The following is an 18475-nucleotide window of genomic DNA, read 5'->3' on the forward strand; positions in this document are numbered from 1 at the left end:
CCGAGCCGGGAGGGCGAACCGGGAGAGGGGCCGGGGTAGGGCGAGCGGGGAGGCCGGCGGGAGCCTCACCGGCAGCCGCACTCCTCTGCCACCATGTTGGGGTACTTGCGGATCTCCAGCCTGTCCGAGGAGAGGCTGATGATGAGCTGGTCCGAGTAGCGCACGGGCACGCAGCACGGAGCCCTGCGCAGCGGCGAGCCCCGGTCCTGCATGCCCAGCAGCATCACCGTGTGCGAGAAATAGTTGGGCATGCGTGCGGACATCGGCGTCCGGCAGGGCCCCTCGCAGTTGTTGGCCGCGTACATGGTGGGCATGATGATGAAGTGGCTGTCGCGCAGGTCGATGGTGAGCTCCTGCAGCCGGCAGTGCCCCTGCTGCCGGGCGCTGCGGTTCTGCCGCTGCACCTTCCTGCGCTCCTGCCAGCGCACCCGCACCGACTGCAGCGCCTTGAGCAGCAGCAGCGTGCGCAGCTTGCGAGAGCCCGGGCCCCGCTCGGCCGCCTCGGCCTGCCCGGGCTCGGCGGGGTAGTAACAGAAGGTCAGGAGGTGCTGGAAAAGCGCCGCGTTGGCTTGGAAAGCCGGGATGTCCCTGAGCTCCTGGATGACCAGCTGCAGTTTGCCCATCAGCAGCTGCAGCACGGTGCCCTCCGGCTGCCAGTCCCCCAGGTGCTGCTCCAGCGCGGCCCCGCTGTCCTGGGGCAGCAGCAGCACCGAGGGCTCCTCCGACTGCACCAGCCGCTCCAGCGCCGCCTCCTCCGACAGGTTGAGCAGCTGGTGAGGGAGGGTCTCCATCATCTCGAAGTCCAGCCAGTGGTGGGCACTGGGCTGGGGGGGCGGCTCGCTGGAGGAGCTCAGGAGCTGCCGGATGAAGCGGTTCAGGGTTGCCAGGAACTGGGCGCTGCCCCCGGGCGCTGGGGAGGAGCTGTTGGTTTGGCCCGGGGCTGTGGGGGTCGGCAGCTCCTCGGTGCCGGCCTGGGGTGGGCTGCAAGGAGAGCACAGGGAGAGTCACGGGGCCCCCGTGATTCCGGGGGTCCCAGCAGGCTGCGCCCTACAGCCATTCCTGGTCCCACAGCTGGGGCTGCCCCGTCCCACTTCATCCCCCAGCCCCGGTGTTCTCCCGTGCCTGCAGCGACAACCACGGACCTGAGCAGCGGGTACGGAGCCGTGTCCACCACCCCCTCAGCAGAGAGGTAGGAGGATGGGGCCAAAGCCTCCTCTTCCTCCTCCTGCTGCCGTGACTTGGCCAGCAGCAGCAGCACCGGGGTCATCCGGGTGAAGCATTTGTCGTCGGAGCCGAACAGGAGCTGCTGCACCTCCGTGCGGGGCAGGGGGGCACCTGCTGCGGCCACAACAGGGGAGAACATCGGTCTGGGGTCTCTTGCATGTCCCCACCACCTCTCGCCGGCCTGAGAGGACCCCAAAGGCCCAAGCGAGGACACGAGGGCGGGGATGCTGCTGTCGCCAGGGTGTCCCCCCGTCCCTACCTCCCGCGCCGCCGTGGATGGTCAGGGAAGCCGAGAAGCGGAGCCGCTCCGCGCTGCGGGTGACCGAGGCTGCGGCGGCTGCCAGGGCCAGGTACTGCGTGTCCCTGGAGAGGCAGAGCCTCTGCAACGAGGCAGAAACCACAGAAACCCCGAGGGAGTGAGTGCGACATCAGGGGGGACACGCTCACCTGAGCCCCCGCTGCGGTCCCCGGGTCACCCAGCCCAGGGAGCAGCCACAGGGAGGGTGGGGAGCGCTGGGAGCTTCGCCCCCAGCCCCAGAGCTGCTCCGGGGGCCGCGGGGTGCAGGAAACCCAGAGAACCCCCCAGGGGCAGGGTTCAGGAGCCCAGACCGGGCTGGGTACCCTGCGGCAGCCGCGGGCAGGGTGAGAGCTCCATCTTCAGGCACGGCGGGAGCGGGAGACGGGGCGGAGCTGCTGGGAGGGGACCGCAAAGGGACTGGGAGGGTTGGCCAAGGGCTGGAGGGGTGACAAAGGGGCTGGGAGGGGATTGTGAATGGACTGGGAGGGGATGGTGAATGGACTGGGAGGAAGGATGAATGAATGGGGAGGGGAGAGCAAAGGGAGCTGGAGGGGCTGTGGAATGGACTGGGAGGGATGACAGCGGCACTGGGACACCCCCGTCCCTCCCCGGCTCCCAGCAAGGCCCAGACCCACCTGGTCCCGCGGCAGCCCCGGGCCCGAGGCCAGCAGCTCCTGCGGGTGCCCGGAGCCCTCCCGGCGGCCCAGGTAGAAGAGCATCACGGCCGCCTGCAGCTCTCCCACTGCCCGTCCCACCTCCGCCTGGAAAACCAGCTGGAACCGCAGCTTCACCTGCGCCTCCCACTGCACTGCACCGGGGGAGACACGGCCGTGAATCCCCTCCGGAGGGTGGGGAAGGGGCTTCGGGCCCAGCACTGTCCCCGTGAAGGGACCGGAGCACCGCGACAGGAGCCGAGGGGGAGAAGGGACGCAGCAAATCCCGTCCCCGGCTCCAGGGAGATGGAGAGCGGGACACAGCCCGCACCCGGCGGGCAGGGAGCTGCCTCCCCCAGAGCCCATGGAAATCTGCTCTCCAGTGCCTCGGGGATGCTGCGGCCACCGCCCGGGGGAGAGGCACTTCCCCGCTGCCCGGCACTGCTGAATCCAGCTGAAAACCCAAAGCCCAGGAGAGGCGGAAGATTTCAGACGAAGGAAACAATCACCGCCCTCGGGTTAAGGATTAAATTGGAGGGTGGAACTCCCTCTCCAGGACCGGGATCACCCCCGGGATGGGACAGGGGAATGTGTTGAGGATTTCCCATAAGGCTGAGGAGCTCCACAGCCCCAAGAGTGGAGATCAGCAGGTGCCGGGCTCCCGGCACAGCAGGAGCGGCTGGGTCCGAGCCCCTCCTTTCTCCCCAGAGCTGGGAGGGGACCCGAACACAGAAAGTGGAAAACACTGATGAGAGCAGAGCAGAAGCCACCAAGAATCACAGAATGTCCTGAGCTGGAAGGGACCCTCAAGAATCACCGGTCCCACCCCTGGCCCTGCACAGACACCCCAACAATCCCACCCTGTGCACGCCTGAGAGCGAGTCCCAAACGCTGCTGGAATGTGGCACTGGGTGATGGACAGATGGCAGAGCCACGCTGCCATCCTCACCTCCTTCAAAACATGCCCAGAAACATTTCACTCCATCACTTTGCTGTTTTTAAAGGGAACCCAACCCCCAGATTTAATTTTGTGTTTAAACCCCTGATTCTGGGCCAGCAAACAGCATCACCACCCCAAACCCTGCATCCCTCCCCTCCCTGCTCCACCTCAGAGCCTGCAGGGCTCTCCCACCAACCTTCCTCCAGGTGCAGGACCAGGAATCTCTCCAGCCCGGGCTCCAGGACGTGCTCGTGGATCCTCTGCAGGGGATGGGGAGCAGCCCCGGCCTCCCCGGGCCGGCACAGCCCGAAGGTCCCCGGCAAGCTCCCGTCCCAGCTCCGGCGCCGCCTCAGCAGTTTGATGAAGCTGCTCTCGTAGTGGCTGAGCACTCCCACCACCTCCAGCTGCCTCGGGGTGGCCCCGTCCTGCTCCATCCTCACCCTGCACACGGGCCCTTCCAGGCCCCCGAGGGGCCAGGGCTGCGGGCTAGAGCGGGGCCAGCCCGGGCCCTCCTCCTCCTCCTCAGCCACTCCCTGCGGGCATTTGGCTCCCGGCTCCGGCTTGGAGAAGAGGCGAGTGGCCCTCCTAGACCTGGGTGTCTCCTGTGAACTTCCATTGCCCACCTTTCTCCCTTCTGCTTCCAGCAGGCTCAGCTCCAGCAGGGAATCCCTTCCCTCTTTCCTGGGCAGAGCTGCGGAGGGGAGCAGCAGCACCAGGCACAGCAGGAGCCCCCTGAGAGCGCTCATGGTGCCACCTCAGCTCTTCCCTGGAGCAGCTCAGGATCCCAAACCCTCGGCGGGAAGAGGGAGGACAGCTCTGCCTTTTAACCACGGGTGGCCTTGAGTGGCCGAGGCACAGCCACCTCCCCTGAGCCGCCCCGGCGCTGTCGCGCTGCAGAGCAGCGAGGGAGGTGGCAAAGAAACTTTGTTTTGTTCTATTTTTGGGTCTGCAGCTCGTTTTGGAAACGTGCAAAGATCGAAACTGTTGCACTGGCTCGTAGGGATGCACGGCCTTGACTTTGGATGTTTTCTAAAGGAGGATGAGTGTCTGGAATGGGATCCTCATGGGGACTGGCACGTACGACCCCATCAGCACTGAAACACCGGGAGGGGAGAGAGAGCCAGAGCAGGAGGAGGGGGACAGGGACAGATAATGGGCTGAAATAAAAAGTAAATGTATGGAAAGCATTCCCTCTTCTGGCTGGAAAACCTTCACCCTGCAGCTCAACAGGCTGCCCTGGAACAAGGATTCATCCTGGGAATGAGAATCATGAGGGGCAGCAGCAGCCTGAGGACTTTGAGCACTCAGTACCTCCCTTAGAAAGTCTAACACACACCATTGAGATTTCTTAATATAATTGTAAAGACCCTTCCCTCCATGAGATGCCCAGACCCACTGGAACAGCTGGAACTACCAATGCCACCTGCCTAAACCATCCTGCAAACCCATCCCAAGAGAGTTCCTGATTTTGGGGAAATGTCCCAACAAAAAAGTTCCAGACACTTCCCTGAGTTTCCAAGTATTTGCAGTCTGGAGCTCAGGATCATCAGAAAAGGATGGAGCAGCCAAACCGGAGCAGGACATGGACACAGCGAGGCCTGGAGGAGTCTGGGGTCACTTCTCCAGGGGCTGGCAAAGGCCAGGGAGCTGCCCCAGGGCTGGAGCCAGCCTGGCACAGCTGGGGCTGCTCACCTGGACAGGAGAGGGATCCAGGGAGAGCTCAGAGCCCCTGGCAGGGCCTGAAGGGGCTCCAGGAGAGCTGCAGAGGGACTGGGGACAAGGCCTGGAGGGACAGGAGCCAGGGAATGGCTCCCAGTGCCAGAGGGCAGGGCTGGATGGGATCTTGGGAATCAGGAATTGTTCCCTGGCAGGGTGGGCAGGCCCTGGCACAGGGTGCCCAGAGCAGCTGGAGCTGCCCCTGGATCCCTGGCAGTGCCCAAGGCCAGGCTGGACAGGGCTTGGAGCAGCCTGGGACAGTGGGAGGTGTCCCTGCCATGACAGGGCTGGGATGGGATGGGATTTAATGTCCCTCCCAGTCAAACCAGTCTGGGATTTTTAACTGACTGGGACCATTTCAGCCCAGCAAAGAGGAAGGCTTTGGTTCCCCCATCAAGGGGGTGCAGCTGCAGGGCTCCTGTGGCCCCTCAAACCAGAACTGGTCAGGAACCCCAACCCTGGCCAGGCCCTCACCCACTGAGCCCCCCAGGATCCCCCACTTATCCCCCAGTTCAGGAAGCTGGGAAAGGGCAGAGAAATGGCAGAACTGCTGCTGCTGTTGCTTTTTTATGGGAACCAAGTGATGGCTGGAAGGAAACACTCAGCATAAATAAACCCACAGAGAACTACAAACTTGCCTGAACAGAGCTGGCAGTGGGAGGAGGGCACACAATAAAATCATGTGACAGCAGGTGCTACACCATGGTACTGACACTTAATGAATTATAAGAATAAACTAAGATTTAATATCAGTAACAGGAGCCTTTCCTTGTCCCCCCTCAGTGAATGAGCAGAGATGAAGGGCTGTGGTTGAATCAAAACTGATTAATGGGGGGTAATTAATGGGACAGCCTCAGGGGGATGCCTCAGGCCAAGACAGCTGATGGGAGGGGGGTGCCTTGAAATTCCCAATCCTTTGCCTCCTTTTTGGAGAATTTCCAAAATATAACCAGCCTGGGAATGGGGGTGAGGAAAGTGAACCCCAAAAGCAGCACAGGAAAGCAGAGGGAAAGGAAGAATCAAAAACCTTTTAATGAACCTACAGAGTTCAGAGAGCTTTGCAGAGGTACAAAAAGGATCTGTTCCCTGGAGGGGGGCTGAGCTGCAGTTAAAAAGACACAACTCCCACGGGATGGAGTCCAGGAGGGGCTTCAGTTGGAGGGAGGGGGAGGGGGGATGGTGCCCGGCCCCTCGGTGGGCAGCGGCGGCCGCATCATGGGGGGCAGGGGGGCAGGGGGGGGCACCCCGGGCGCTGGGGGCAGCTGGGGGGGCACTGGGGGGGGTGGCACCGGCCCCGAGGGGGGCATGGGGGGCAGGGCCATGCCCCCGGGGGGAGGGGGGGGCATGGAGTCGGGCAGGGGGGGCCGCGGGGGCAGCCCGTTCATCAGGGGAGGGGGCGGCGGCCGCTTGACGGTCGGGGGCCCTGGGGGGAGGTTTGGGGCGCCGGGGGCTTCTCCATCTTGAAGTGGAATTGAAGGAAGAACTGGCAATGGGAGAGAAAAGGGAATAATTAATCAGAGCTTGACAGAATCCTGGAGTGCCCTGAGCTGGGAGGGACCCTCAGGGATCATTGATCCAGCCCCTGGCCCTGCACAGCCACCCCAAGAACCCCACCCTGAGCACCCCTGGGAGCTCCTGGGGCTCTGGCAGCCTTGGCACCATTCCCTGGGGAGCCTGGGCAGTGCCCAGCACTCTGCTGACAGCTCTGCCAGCACCCAGGAGCTGCTCTCTGCCCCAGAGCACAGTCCAGGCCTCTCCTGTCACCCTCCTGCCCCAGCCCTGGCAGCATCTGTCACTGGTGCCAGTCTTGCCCCAGATTTTAACTCCTCTGGACTCTGAGGTTCCTGGGAGGGGTGGGAGCCCCCCAGGCACTGCTCCCTGGATCCAGGGGAGCAGCCCCAGCCCCAGGCTCCCTCAGGCAGGTGTGTGCAGGGAACACAGGGCACAGAGCCATGGAGAGGACACAGTGCTGCACAATTATCAGGGCTGGGAAAAGCCAAACCTAATCCTAACCCTAAGATCAACAAGTCCAGCAGCACCACCACATTCATCACTAAACCATGGCCACAAATGCCACATCCACGTGTTTTTGAACACTTTCAGGGGTGGTGACTTCACACTGCCCTGGGCAGTCTGTTCCAATGCCTGACAATGCTTTCAGTGAAGGAATCTTCCCAATTTCCAACCTGGCACAGCTTGAGGCTGTTCCCTCTGGTTTTTTCTCCTGTTCCCTGGGAGAAGAGCCTGACCCCCCTCTGGCTGCACCCTCCTGCCAGGGAGCTGTAAGAGCAAGAAGGTTCTCCCTGAGCCTCCTTTTCTCTGGGTATTTATGCCCCATCCTGCTGCTGCCAGAAACTGAATCCTCTCTGAGACCCCCACACGAGGGTCTCTGTCAGCTCTCACTGCACAGGTGCATTTAGAGAATGGAGATTTGAACAGCAGAGGCAGCAGGACAGAACTGGTGTCACTCTCTCAAGTTGCTCTGCTCTCTTTAAGGACAGACACCACAAAACCTCAGTTACCTGTTTGGTTTCTCTGTTCCAGTGAGTCCAAAACTTTCCCTCTGCTTTATCAATTTCTCTGCTTGGCACCTGCACCAAAAGAGAACACAGAGCTATTCTTAGCAGCACCAGATTAGCTCAAAGGCCCTTTTTAGCCCCAGAGCCTGAGAGATAAGCACAGTTATTCCAGGCCTTGCAGGGTTGTTATTAGACAGAGGTGGGGGCAGGAAAGAATTAAGTTACTTCCCTATCGGTCAAGGACAAGCAGCAAAAATCCCTCCCTGAACATCTGCACAGAGGCTGAGGAGTGAAGCCCAGGAGGCTCCTGTCCGTGCCAGACTCTGGGAATTCACAGCTCCCCAGGGCTCAGCACAGTCTGGTTTTCATGCCAGAGTTCTCCACCAAACCTCAGCGGGGTTTAAAGACTTCCAGCCCCGTCTTCCTGACCCCCCCTTCCACTCCATGAGGGTTAGCACAGACATCAGAGGGTTCATTAGGAATTAATTACAGAATATCCTGAGTGGGAAGGGACCCTCAGGCATGATCAGCTCAGCCCCTGTCCCTGCACAGCCACCCCAACACCCCCACCCTGAGCAGCCCTGGGAGCTCCTGGAGCTCTGGCAGCCTTGGCACCATTCCCTGGGGAGCCTGGGCAGTGCCCAGCAGCCTCGGGGGGCAGAACCTTGCCCTGAGCTCCATGCCAAGGCCTGGCCCAGCTCCAGCCCTTGCTGGGCTCCTGTCCCTGTCCCAGAGCAGAGCTCAGCCCCTGCCCCTGTGCCTGCCCTGGGGAGGAGCTGCAGCCCCCGAGGAGCCTCCCCTCAGTCTCCTGGGCTGCAGCTGAACCAGCCAAGTGCCCTCAGCTGCTCCTCAGCCCCTTCCCCAGCTCCTGTCCCTCCTCTGGGCACTCTCCAACAGCTTTGGATCCTTCTGATCCTGTGGTGCCCAAAGTGCCCCCAGCACTGGAGGTGAGGCTGCCCCAGGGCAGAGCAGAGTGGGACAATCCCTCCCTGGGCCTGGTGCCCCCCAGCACAGGGGGGCCCTTGGGGATGCCAGGACACAGCAGTGACTCAGATCCAACTTGCCACTGACCAGGACCCCCAGGGCCCTTTCTGCAGTGCTCTGAGATGAGCCAGATCTGCTGTGATGCCTGGAACAGTTGCTGTGCACATCCCAAGGGATGCTCCTGCCTTACAAGAGCTCAGCTTGGGCACCTTGGTCTGCTTCTCTGCATGTCTGCTGATTTCCAGGACATCTGGGTCCTGTTTGGCTTTGGGATTTGCTGCTGCATTTCTTTTTTCCTCAGACCCTTCCCCAACTCCATGTCCCTCCTCTGGACACTTTCCAATGGCCCAGTATCTTCCTCACATCACAGTGACCACACACAACACTGATGGTGAGGCCACCCCAGAGCAGAGCAGAGCACGACAATCCCTTCCCTTGACCTGGCAAAGGCAGGAAGGGAACTCTCCCAGCTTTCCCAGGATTCCTCTCTGTCTTAAGCTGGAAATAGGGGTATTCTATTCCTATCTGTTGGAGGTGGGGCAGTTATCTTCTGTTCATTGGGCACTTTTTTCTTTTTTTCTTCATCTCTCCCACAGCCAACCCTCCCTCCAGGAGATCTCTGCTGTCCATGGCCACTGAGTGTCCCTGCAGGGCTGATCCAATTCCAGCATCCCATGGGGAGATGCTGCACCCAGGGGAGGAGCCAAGCATTCCTACCTGGATCCAATCTGAGCCTGGAGCAGCACAGCAGCCTTTGCCCACTGCATTGCCAGAGGAGCAGCTTTCTGCTGCCCTGCATTGCCAGAGGGAGCCCAGGCCCATCTGCAGCAGCCCTGGAGCTGCAGAGGAAAACTCCCCCCTTGTGCAGGATCCCTGCTGCAGCAGCAGCACAGCTGGCACTGCAGGAGGGCTGAGCCCCCATGGGATGGGGCTGTGCCACCCCCTGACACACAGGGGGGCAGGGACTGCTCTGACTCTGGCAGGGGTTTTCTTGTTTGTAGTATAACATTTGTATTTTTAATTTTCCTAGTAAAGAACCATTATTCCTATTCCCATATCTTTGCCTGAGAGCCTTTTAATTTCACAATTATAATAATTCAGAGGGAGGGGGTTTACATTTTCCATTTCAGGGGAGTCTCCTGCCTTCCTTAGCACACACCTGTGTGTTCAAACCCAGACACCAGGTCCCAGGGCTGCAGGTGCACACACAGGGTGTCAGGTCTATTCTGACTCTGTCAGTGTTGTTTTGTTTGTACTATTACACTTGTATTTTCAATTTTCATAGTAAAGAACTGTTATTCTATTATTCTAACTGTTATTCCTATTCCCATATCTTTGCCTGAGAGCATTTTAATTTCAAAATTATAATAATTCAGAGGGAGGGGGTTTGCATTTTCCATTTCAGGGGAGGCTGATGCCTTCCTGAGCACACACCTGTCTGGTCAAACCCAGACACCAGGTCCCAGGGCTGCAGGTGCACACACAGGGTGTCAGCTCCTATTCTGACTCTGTCAGTAGGTTATTTTGTTTGTACCATTACATTTGTATTTTCAGTTTTCCTAGTAAAGAACTGTTATTCCTATTCCTCTATCTTTGCCTGAGAGCATTTTAATTTCAAAATTATAGTAATTAGGAGGGAAGGGGTTTACATTTTCCATTTCAGGGGAGGTGGCTGCCTTCCTTAGCACACACCTGTCTGTTCAAACCCAGACACCAAGTCCCAGGGTGTCAGCTCCTATTCTGACTCTGTCAGTAGGTTGTTTGTACTATTACATTTGTATTTTCAGTTTTCCTAGTAAAGAACTGTTATTCCTGCTCCCATCTCTTTGCCTACAAGCCCCTTAATTTCAAAATTATAATAACTCAGAGGGAGGGGTTTATATTTTCCATTTCAGGGGAGGCTGCTGCCTTCCTCAGCACACACCAGTCTGTTCAAAGCCAGGCAGTGTCCCAGGTTTCCCCTGGCAGTCTCACCTTGAAGGCAATGGTCTCGTAGGGCTCAGCTGCCATCAGCAGGTACTGCCAGCGCCGGTCCGGGGGCTCGATGCGCTGCTCGTAGGCCGACATGAAGCGGTGCCGGGGCATGATGCTCTCTGCTATCTCAGGGTAATCGATCTGGGGGGACAGGGCAGCATTAACAACCCCTCCTCTGCACCCCCAGCTCTGCTCAGAATCACAGACTCACAGAATGATGAGGTTGGAAGAGATCTCTGTCACAGACATCTTTTATGAAAAATCCTTTCCTTAGGATTTTTCCTCCTGAGAAGTTGAGAGGCCTCAGAAATGAAATGTAAACAATGGTTATCTGCTGCTGTGGAATGCAACAGGTGCATCTTTGATTGGTCCATGTTCAATCACAGTCAGCTGGCTCAGACTCTCTGAGAGTCATGAGCCTTTTCCTTTCCTTTCCTTTTTCCTTTCCTTTTTCCTTTCCTTTTTCCTTTCCTTTCCTTTCCTTTCCTTTCCTGCCTTCTGATGAAATCCTTTCTTCTATTCTTTTGGTATAGTTTTAACATATCATTTTCTTTTAATATCATATATATCATAAAATAATAAATCAGCCTTCTGAAACATGGAGTCAAGATTCTCATCTCTTCCCTCATCCTGGGACCCCTGAGAACACCACCACAAACAACCCCTCCTCTGCACCCCCAGCTCTGCTCAGAATCACAGAATAATGAGGTTGGAAGAGACCTCTAAGATCATCAAGTCCAACCTATGCCCTAACACCTCAACTAGACTGTAGCACCAAGTGCCATGTCCAGTTCTTTTTCTAAACACATCCAGAGATGGTGATTCCACCACCTCCCTGGGAAGAGCATTCCAGTACTTTATTATTCTTTCTGTGAAAAACTTCTTCCTAATATCCAACCTATACCTTCCCTGACTTAGCTTGAGCCTGTGTCCTCTGGTTCTGTCAGTGCTGCCTGGTGGAAGAGACCAACCCCAGCTGTCTCCAACCTCCCTTCAGGAAGGTGTAGAGAGCAATAAGGTCACCTCTGAGCCTCCTCTTCTCCAGACTAAACAACCCCAGCTCCTTCAAACATTCCTCACAGGGTTTGTGCTCCCAGCCCCTCACCAGCCTTGTTGCCCTCCTCAGCATCCTTCCCAAACTGAGGGCCCAGAAATGGACACAGTAATCAAGATGTGGCCTCACCAGCACCAAGCACAGGGGCAGAATGACCTCCCTGCTCCTGCTGGCCACCAAATTCCTGATCCAGGCCAGGAGCCCTTGGCCTTCTTGGCCACCAAACACATCCCCCAGTGTGGAGAACACCCAGAGCAATCCCCAGTGCAAAGAAAACAAAGAGTGGGGGAAAGGCTGAGAATCCCAGAATGGTTTGGGATTAAAGACCCCAAACTGAATTAGGGGAAATTTAGGAGAGATGTTGGGAAAGAATTGTTCCCTGTGATGGGTGGGGAGGGCCTGGCACAGGGTGCCCAGAGAACCTGTGGCTGCTCCATCCCTGGAAGTGTCCAAGGCCAGGTTAGAGCAGCCTGGTCTCATGGAAGGTGTCCCTGCCCATCACAGGGGAATGGAAATAGATAATTTTTTATGTCCCTTCCAGCCCAAACTCTCCTGTGATTCTCATGTCAGACTCCACATTCCTCTCCCACTACACAGCCTGATAGCTGAGTTCAGGGATTTGCTCAACACCATCAGCTGCAGCAACTAGGAAGATAAGGCCTCCTTATAATTATTGACTTATGAGATCCTCCAAAGAACTGCCCATTTAGCAGCAGTGTTACCTGGAAAACCCTGACAAGGAGTTTGAACCCTGCCCTTACCTGGAAGAGAAGGCTCTGCTGGCCTGTTTCTGGGTCTCTCTGTTTGGTCACTGTAAAAGAAAAATAAGAAAGCTGAGAACATCCCCCAGCAGAATGAGAGCAGCATTAACCTACCCTGGGAAACACACAGAATTTCCAATAATTAAATATTACAAGATTTTTCTCCTGTTTATCAAACAAAATGTCACAAAGCTACTTCTGTGAGGGTGGGCAGGCCCTGGCACAGGGTGCCCAGAGCAGCTGGGGCTGCCCCTGGATCCCTGGCAGTGCCCAAGGCCAGGCTGGACAGGGCTTGGAGGAACCTGGGATGGTAGAAGGTGTCCCTGCCATGGCAGGGGTGGCACTGGATGGGATTTAAAGTCCCTCCAACCCAAACCAGTCTGGGATTGTGTCACTGCCATGGGCAGGTTTGGGCCCCTCACCCCAAGAAGGACACTGAGGGGCTGGGGGTGTCCAGGGCAGGAAATGGGGCTGGGGAAGGGTCTGGAGCTCCAGGAGGGGCTGAGGGAGCTGGGAAGGGGCTCAGCCTGGACCTTGTGGCTCTGCACAGCTCCTGACAGGAGGGGACAGCCCAGGGGAGGTCAGGTTCTGCTCCCAGGGAACAGGGACAGGAGGAGAGGGAACAGCCACAAGCTGTGCCAGATTTAAGTTGGATATTGAGAAAATTCCTTCCCTGAAAGGGCTGTAAAGCACTGGAAGGGGCTGTCCAGGAATCACCATCCCTGGAAGTGTTAGAACATCTGTGGATGTGGCACCTGGGGACATGGTTTAGTTGTGGCCTTGGCAGTGCTAACTTTACTGTTGGACTCAATGACCTTAAAGGTATTTTCCAACCTAATTTATTCCATGATTCTCCTCTACTGAAGTTCAGCTGCTGTGGGGCAAAGCTCTGGTAAGATTAAAAAGCCAAATTTTGCACTGAAGGCCAAAAAAACGTTAAAAACAGAAAAAAAACCCCATGAGTTCTGCATGGAGTGAGTGATACACAGCATTAATGAAAGGTGCTGCAGCACAAGAGGAGGAGGAGATGAAATGCCATCATCTCCCTGGCAGCCTGAGACACACCCATGTGTTATTGAAGTGCTTCTCCCTGCCTGTCAGCCATAAAGAGAAGTTCCATGAGCAATTTAAACAATAAAAGGTTCCAGGAAAGAGCCCATATCTAATTCATGGGCAGAGCTGCTCAAAAGACCAATGAATAATTCACATCCCACCAGGCAGGGACTGCCCATCAGGGACCTCCTGGGCACCCCTGCCTCACCTTTGTAGCCTGGGCGCCCAATTTTCACAAATTTCTTCACTTCCACTTTGACCTTCTCTGGGGCAGGCTGGGCAGGGGCTTCCTTGGCTTCCTTGGCAGCTCGTCGTGCCCTGGGGATTAATTCAGAATTTAAGAATTCTTGTTTCTAAAGGAAACCCAGGAGCAGTTTGGATCCCTCAGCACAGCATTCCACAGGAATCATGCCAGGAAATCCTATTTTATCCCCAGCTGTATCCATCCTCCCCCCTAGCTAAAGGCTGTCACTCAACCATCTGATCCACCCTCATCATGACCTTGAGGCCAGGCTCCACAGATGGATTTGAGAAAACTTGAAATCAACATGAAACCAAACCCACAGATCAAGCAAAGCAAACTGGATTCCTTAAAACAAAACTTACAAGCTTCTCTAAACCTGTATTGATAAATCCAGATCACAGAATCTCCTGAGGTGGAAGGGACCCACAGGGATCAAATCCAGCCCCTGGGCCTGAACAGACACCCCAACAATCCCACCCTGAGCATCATTGAGAGCATTGCCCAAATGTTCCTGGAGCTCTGGCAGGCAGAGGTCCTTCTAATTAGTCTCAGACAATTTGTTTTTAAAACTCTCTCTCCCTCTTCCTTCAGCAATTTCACAACTGGATTTGAACTTTAGCTTAAAATGGAGATCTTCAGCACCATTTTCCAAGCAGATCCAGGCTGTGCCTCCTGGCTGACTGAGGAACCACAGTAAAATAACAATCAAGCACAGTGCAGTGGAGTTAAAGGACTACAGACACCCAACATCATAACATTAAAGTGCTTCAGTAATGGAGAATAAAGTTATTTTAGAGGATAACTTACAAATTGGTCTGATGCTTCTTGCCCTGGGTATGTGCTAAGTAACTCCCCTGAAATAAAAACCAAGTAGAAGTTAAATGAAACATTCCTGTCACGGGGTGGTTGCATCACTCCCTGGCAAGGGTGTTTTAATCCTCAGCACAGAGGAATCTCACTCCAAAAGTGCAGATTGCTCTCTGCTGCTGAGCTGTCATGATGTCTGGGTTATAAGAGATGTGTGTATTTTATTTCTTACATGTTAGAAATGAGGCAGTTATTTTCTGTTAATTGGGCAGTTTACTTTATCTCTTTTATAACTAATTTTCCCTCTGGGGAGATGTCTTTTGTTAATAGGCTATTGACCCTCACTACATAACTGATAAAATTAAATCATCTCCTTGTGAGATGTCCTGCTCAGGAGGAGCTAAGCATTCTTACTTAGATATAATCTGAGATTTAGAACACTGGAAGCAGAGTTTCTCTACTGGATTCTATGAAGAACAGCTTTATTTTTTTTACTAGATTCTCAGAAGAACACCAAGCTCATCTACACTACAACTGAACCTTCAGAAGAGAACTACACTCCTCAACAAGATCACAGCTCACACTGTCAGGTTTAACCACCTGTCCTAGAGGGCAATGTGTGTTCTATTTGCAGTCTGTCAGAGCTGGGGCAGTTCTCTGCTGTTCATGGGGCAGTTTTTTCCTTATTTCTCCCACAGCCAACCCTCCCTCCAGGAGATCTCTGCTGTCCATGGCCACTGAGTGTCCCTGCAGGGCTGATCCAATTCCAGCATCCCATGGGGAGATGCTGCACCCAGGGGAGGAGCCAAGCATTCCTACCTGGATCCAATCTGAGCCTGGAGCAGCACAGCAGCCTTTGCCCCCTGCATTGCCAGAGGAGCAGCTTTCTGCTGCCCTGCATTGCCAGAGGGAGCCCAGGCCCATCTGCAGCAGCCCTGGAGCTGCAGAGGAAAACTCCCCCCTTGTGCAGGATCCCTGCTGCAGCAGCAGCACAGCTGGCACTGCAGGAGGGCTGAGCCCCCATGGGATGGGGCTGTGCCACCCCTGACACACAGGGGGGCAGGGCATGGTCTGATTCTGGCAGTGTTGTTTTGTATTACTGCACTGTTTTATTTTATTTTTATTTTCTTCCCTAATAAACAACTGTTATTCCTGCTCCCATATCTTTGCCTGAGAGCCCCTTCATTTCAAATTTGTAACAATTCAGAGGGAGGGGGTTTACATTCTCCATTTCAGGGGAGGCTCCTGTCTGTTCAAACCCAGACATCACCCCTCATGTCTCAGCAGTCACTGCCCAGGTGCTGATGCTCCTGTTATTCCCAAGTTGCTGCTGCTGGGATCAGGACAGGCAGGTGTCCCCTCACCTCATTGTTGTGCAGTGTCAGGCAAAGCTTGCACTCGTAGGAGCCCAGATGATTTTTCATAAAATAGGGGTCCTGGAAAAAGAATGATGGACAAGTTATGAGCAAAATCCATTGGCAAAGCAAGAGAATAACCAAAATACTGCAGAGTTCTGCACTGGAGGAACTGGTTCCTCCTCCTGAGGGTGCTGACACTGCCCAGGCTCCCCAGGGAATGGTCCCAGTCCAAGGACAGAGCTCCAGAAGTGTTTGGATTCCACTCTCAGGGGTGCTCAGGGTGGGATTTTTGGGGGGTCTGTGCAGGGACAAGGGCTGCACTGATCATCCCTGAGGGGCACTCCCAGCTCAGGAAATCCCAGGATCCTGTAGCTGAGCTCACATTTTAAATTAACAGCACAAGAGAGCTTCAGGAGCAGGAAACAGAAAGAGAACCAACAGCAGCTGGTTACAGAATTCCCAACTGCAGCAGGAAATACCACAACACAAACCAGCCCTGGGGAGACTGGAAATAGATAGGTACACAAGAGCTGGCACCTCTTTGTCACTCTGTCCCAAATACTCCTTATTCAACCCCCACATGCCCACAAACAGAAGTATTTAAACCCAACCCACAGCTCAGCCTGGACACAAGAAGGCTCTGGGGTGACCATGGAGCCTAAAGGGGCTCCAAGAGAGCTGGAGGGGAACTTTGGAACAGGACAAGGGGGAATGGCTTCAAATAGACCAAGAATAGGTTTAGATGGGATATTGGGATGAAATTATTGGCTGTGAGGATGGTGAGACCCTGGCATGGATTTCCCAGAGCATCTGTGGCTGCCCCTGCATCCCTGGAAGCATCCAAATCCAGGCTGGACGGGGCTTGGAGCACCTGAGATAGCTGCAATGTCCCTGGATGAGCTTTAACGCTCCTTCCAACCCAAACCCCGCCACGATCCCATGGATGTGACCCTGCACGGTGTGCCCAGGGCTGTGGGGTGCCCTGTACCTTGTTGATGTCGATGGTCTCCAGGGCCAGCTGGCGGAGCCGCTCCCGCCGGTCGCGGTTGCTCTCGGAGGCCGAGGCCACGCCCCCGCTGCCCGTTTTACCCCCGGGCCGGTGCTGGAAATCCATGGCGGGGATTCCTGCGCTTCAGCTCCTCGAGAAATGGACAGTCTGGGAAAAGAAAGTGGTAATTGAATCACAGGATTGTTCAGCCCAGCAGCGAGGATGGGGGTGACGCCCCAGACATGCCCTGGGCACACAGCACGGGATGCAATCCCACATCTGGTACCACCAAGTCAGGAATGCGAAGTAAAAGGATCCAGAAAATGCCCCCGGAGCCCTTCCCATCTCCTCAGCCACTCCCAAGCCCAGCTGGGCCCCAGTGAGGCCAAGCAGCCCCACCAGAGGCCCCCTAAGAAGCCCAACAGGAGCTTTCCCCCCTCACTTGAGGCACAAACAGCCCCAGAGCTCCCTCCTGTCCAGCACCAGATCTGCTGCTCCCCAACACCTCCAAAGCCCCAGGGCCACCCTCCCACCATGGGAGGCTCAGAGCCCCCCAAGCCCCCAACAAGGTCAGGGGCTCTGAGCAGTGTCCTCAAGCACCAGGTGAGGTCCTGGAGTCCCCCACAAACCTCCCCAGACAGAGCCCAAACACTGGAAGGACCTTTGAGGAACCCCAAATCCTTCCCCACAGAGCGCCCAGCTCTCCCAGTGTCTCTTCCCCAGTTCCTCTCCAGCCACATCCCCCAGCAGCTCCAGTCCTGATTCTCCACTCAAGGCCCCCTGACTCCCACTCGGGTGCTCCTCTGACCCTCCCCATAATCCCAGTCCTCCCCAGCCCTACCCCAGTTTCCCACTGATGATTCTCCAGTTCTCCCAGTCCCTCCTCACTCAGTACTCCCAGTCCTGTGCTGATGCTACCCCTGGTTTCCCAGCCTGGATTCCCCAGATCACCCAGCTCTCCCAGTGCTTCTCCTCTCACTCCAGTCCTGCTTCTCCTGATCCTCTCAGTCCTACCCCCATTTTCCCTGTCCTGATTCTCCAGTACCCCTGGTCGTCCCCACCCAGTTCTCCCAGTCCCCCTCTAGCAACTCCAGTCCTGATTCTGCACCCAGGGGCCCCAGTCCTGCCCTCCCAATGCTCCCAGTACCCCCAGTGCTGCTCTGCTCCTACCCCAGTTTCTCACTCGTCATTCTCCAGTTCCCCCAGCCCCACCACCCCAGTTCTCCTAGTCCCTCCTTATCCAGCACCTTCGGTTTTCAGCCCCCCCAGGGCACCCAGTTCCCCCAGTACTTTTCCAGTAACTCCATCCCAGTTCTGCACTCAGGGCCCCCCAGCTGCCCCCAGTCCTGCCCCACTGATCCTCCCAGTAGCCCAAACCCTGCCTGGGCCCTACCCCCAGTTTCTCACCCGTGATTCTCCAGTTCTCCCAGTCCCTCATTCCCAGCTCTCCTAATCCCTTCTTCCCAGTTCTCCCAGTCGCTCCTTCCCAACACTCCCAGTCCCTCCTTCCCAGTTCTCCCAGTCTCTCATTCCCAGCTCTCCCAATCCCTTCTTCCCAGTTCTCCCAGTCTCTCCACACCCAGTTCTCCCAATCCCCACTTCCCAGTTCTCCCAGTCCCTCCTCACCCAGCTTTCCCAATCCCTCCATACCCAGCACTCCCAGCCTCTCCTCACCCAGTACTCCTAGTCCCTCATTCCCAGCTCTCCCGGTCTCTCCTCACCCAGCTCTCCCGGTTATCCCAGCTCCAGTTCTCCCAGTCCTGCCCCGTTCCCCCTCTCCCCTCACGGCCCCCTCCCCCCTCTCGGTACCTGCGCGCGGCCCCGCTCTCTCCCCGGCGCATGCGCGCTCCCGTTCCGGCGCATGCGCGCTCCCGCCGCCCCGCGAGCCCTTCCGGCGGTTCT

The 18475-nt window shown here is 56.4% G+C and overlaps 2 protein-coding genes across 2 annotated transcripts; both read right to left on the reverse strand.

The window, feature by feature from the left end:
• Nucleotides 1–65: 65 nt before the first annotated feature.
• Nucleotides 66–3861, reverse strand: AMH (anti-Mullerian hormone). Its single transcript, XM_030966819.1, has 5 exons — nt 3312–3861; nt 2158–2330; nt 1484–1604; nt 1143–1335; nt 66–981 (listed from the first exon to the last, which is right to left on the reverse strand). The coding sequence occupies exons 1-5, from the start codon at nt 3859–3861 to the stop codon at nt 66–68; spliced, it is 1953 nt and encodes a 650-aa protein (XP_030822679.1).
• A 1978-nt stretch (nt 3862–5839) lies between these two features.
• SF3A2 (splicing factor 3a subunit 2) lies at nt 5840–18446 on the reverse strand. The gene is given in 10 exon segments (XM_030966713.1): nt 5840–6272; nt 6275–6314; nt 7354–7422; nt 10309–10449; nt 12124–12173; nt 13385–13494; nt 14228–14274; nt 15592–15663; nt 16574–16741; nt 18383–18446. Coding segments are annotated over 9 exon segments (945 nt in total). The 5' UTR covers nt 16700–16741; nt 18383–18446; the 3' UTR covers nt 5840–5982.
• Nucleotides 18447–18475: the final 29 nt, after the last annotated feature.

This window comes from Camarhynchus parvulus, chromosome 28 (genome assembly GCF_901933205.1).
Source record: "Camarhynchus parvulus chromosome 28, STF_HiC, whole genome shotgun sequence".
Lineage (NCBI taxonomy): Eukaryota > Metazoa > Chordata > Aves > Passeriformes > Thraupidae > Camarhynchus > Camarhynchus parvulus.

Excerpts from the sequence above, each read along its gene's own strand:
- AMH (XM_030966819.1), bottom strand. The coding sequence starts at position 3,861 with ATGAGCGCTCTCAGGGGGCTCCTGCTGTGCCTGGTGCTGCTGCTCCCC. Across the intron at positions 1,605-2,157 it reads CGGGGCTGCCGCGGGACCAG|AGGCTCTGCCTCTCCAGGGA; the intron begins GTGGGTCTGGGC and ends GCCTCGTTGCAG. Across the intron at positions 982-1,142 it reads GCTCCGTACCCGCTGCTCAG|CCCACCCCAGGCCGGCACCG; the intron begins GTCCGTGGTTGT and ends CTCTCCTTGCAG.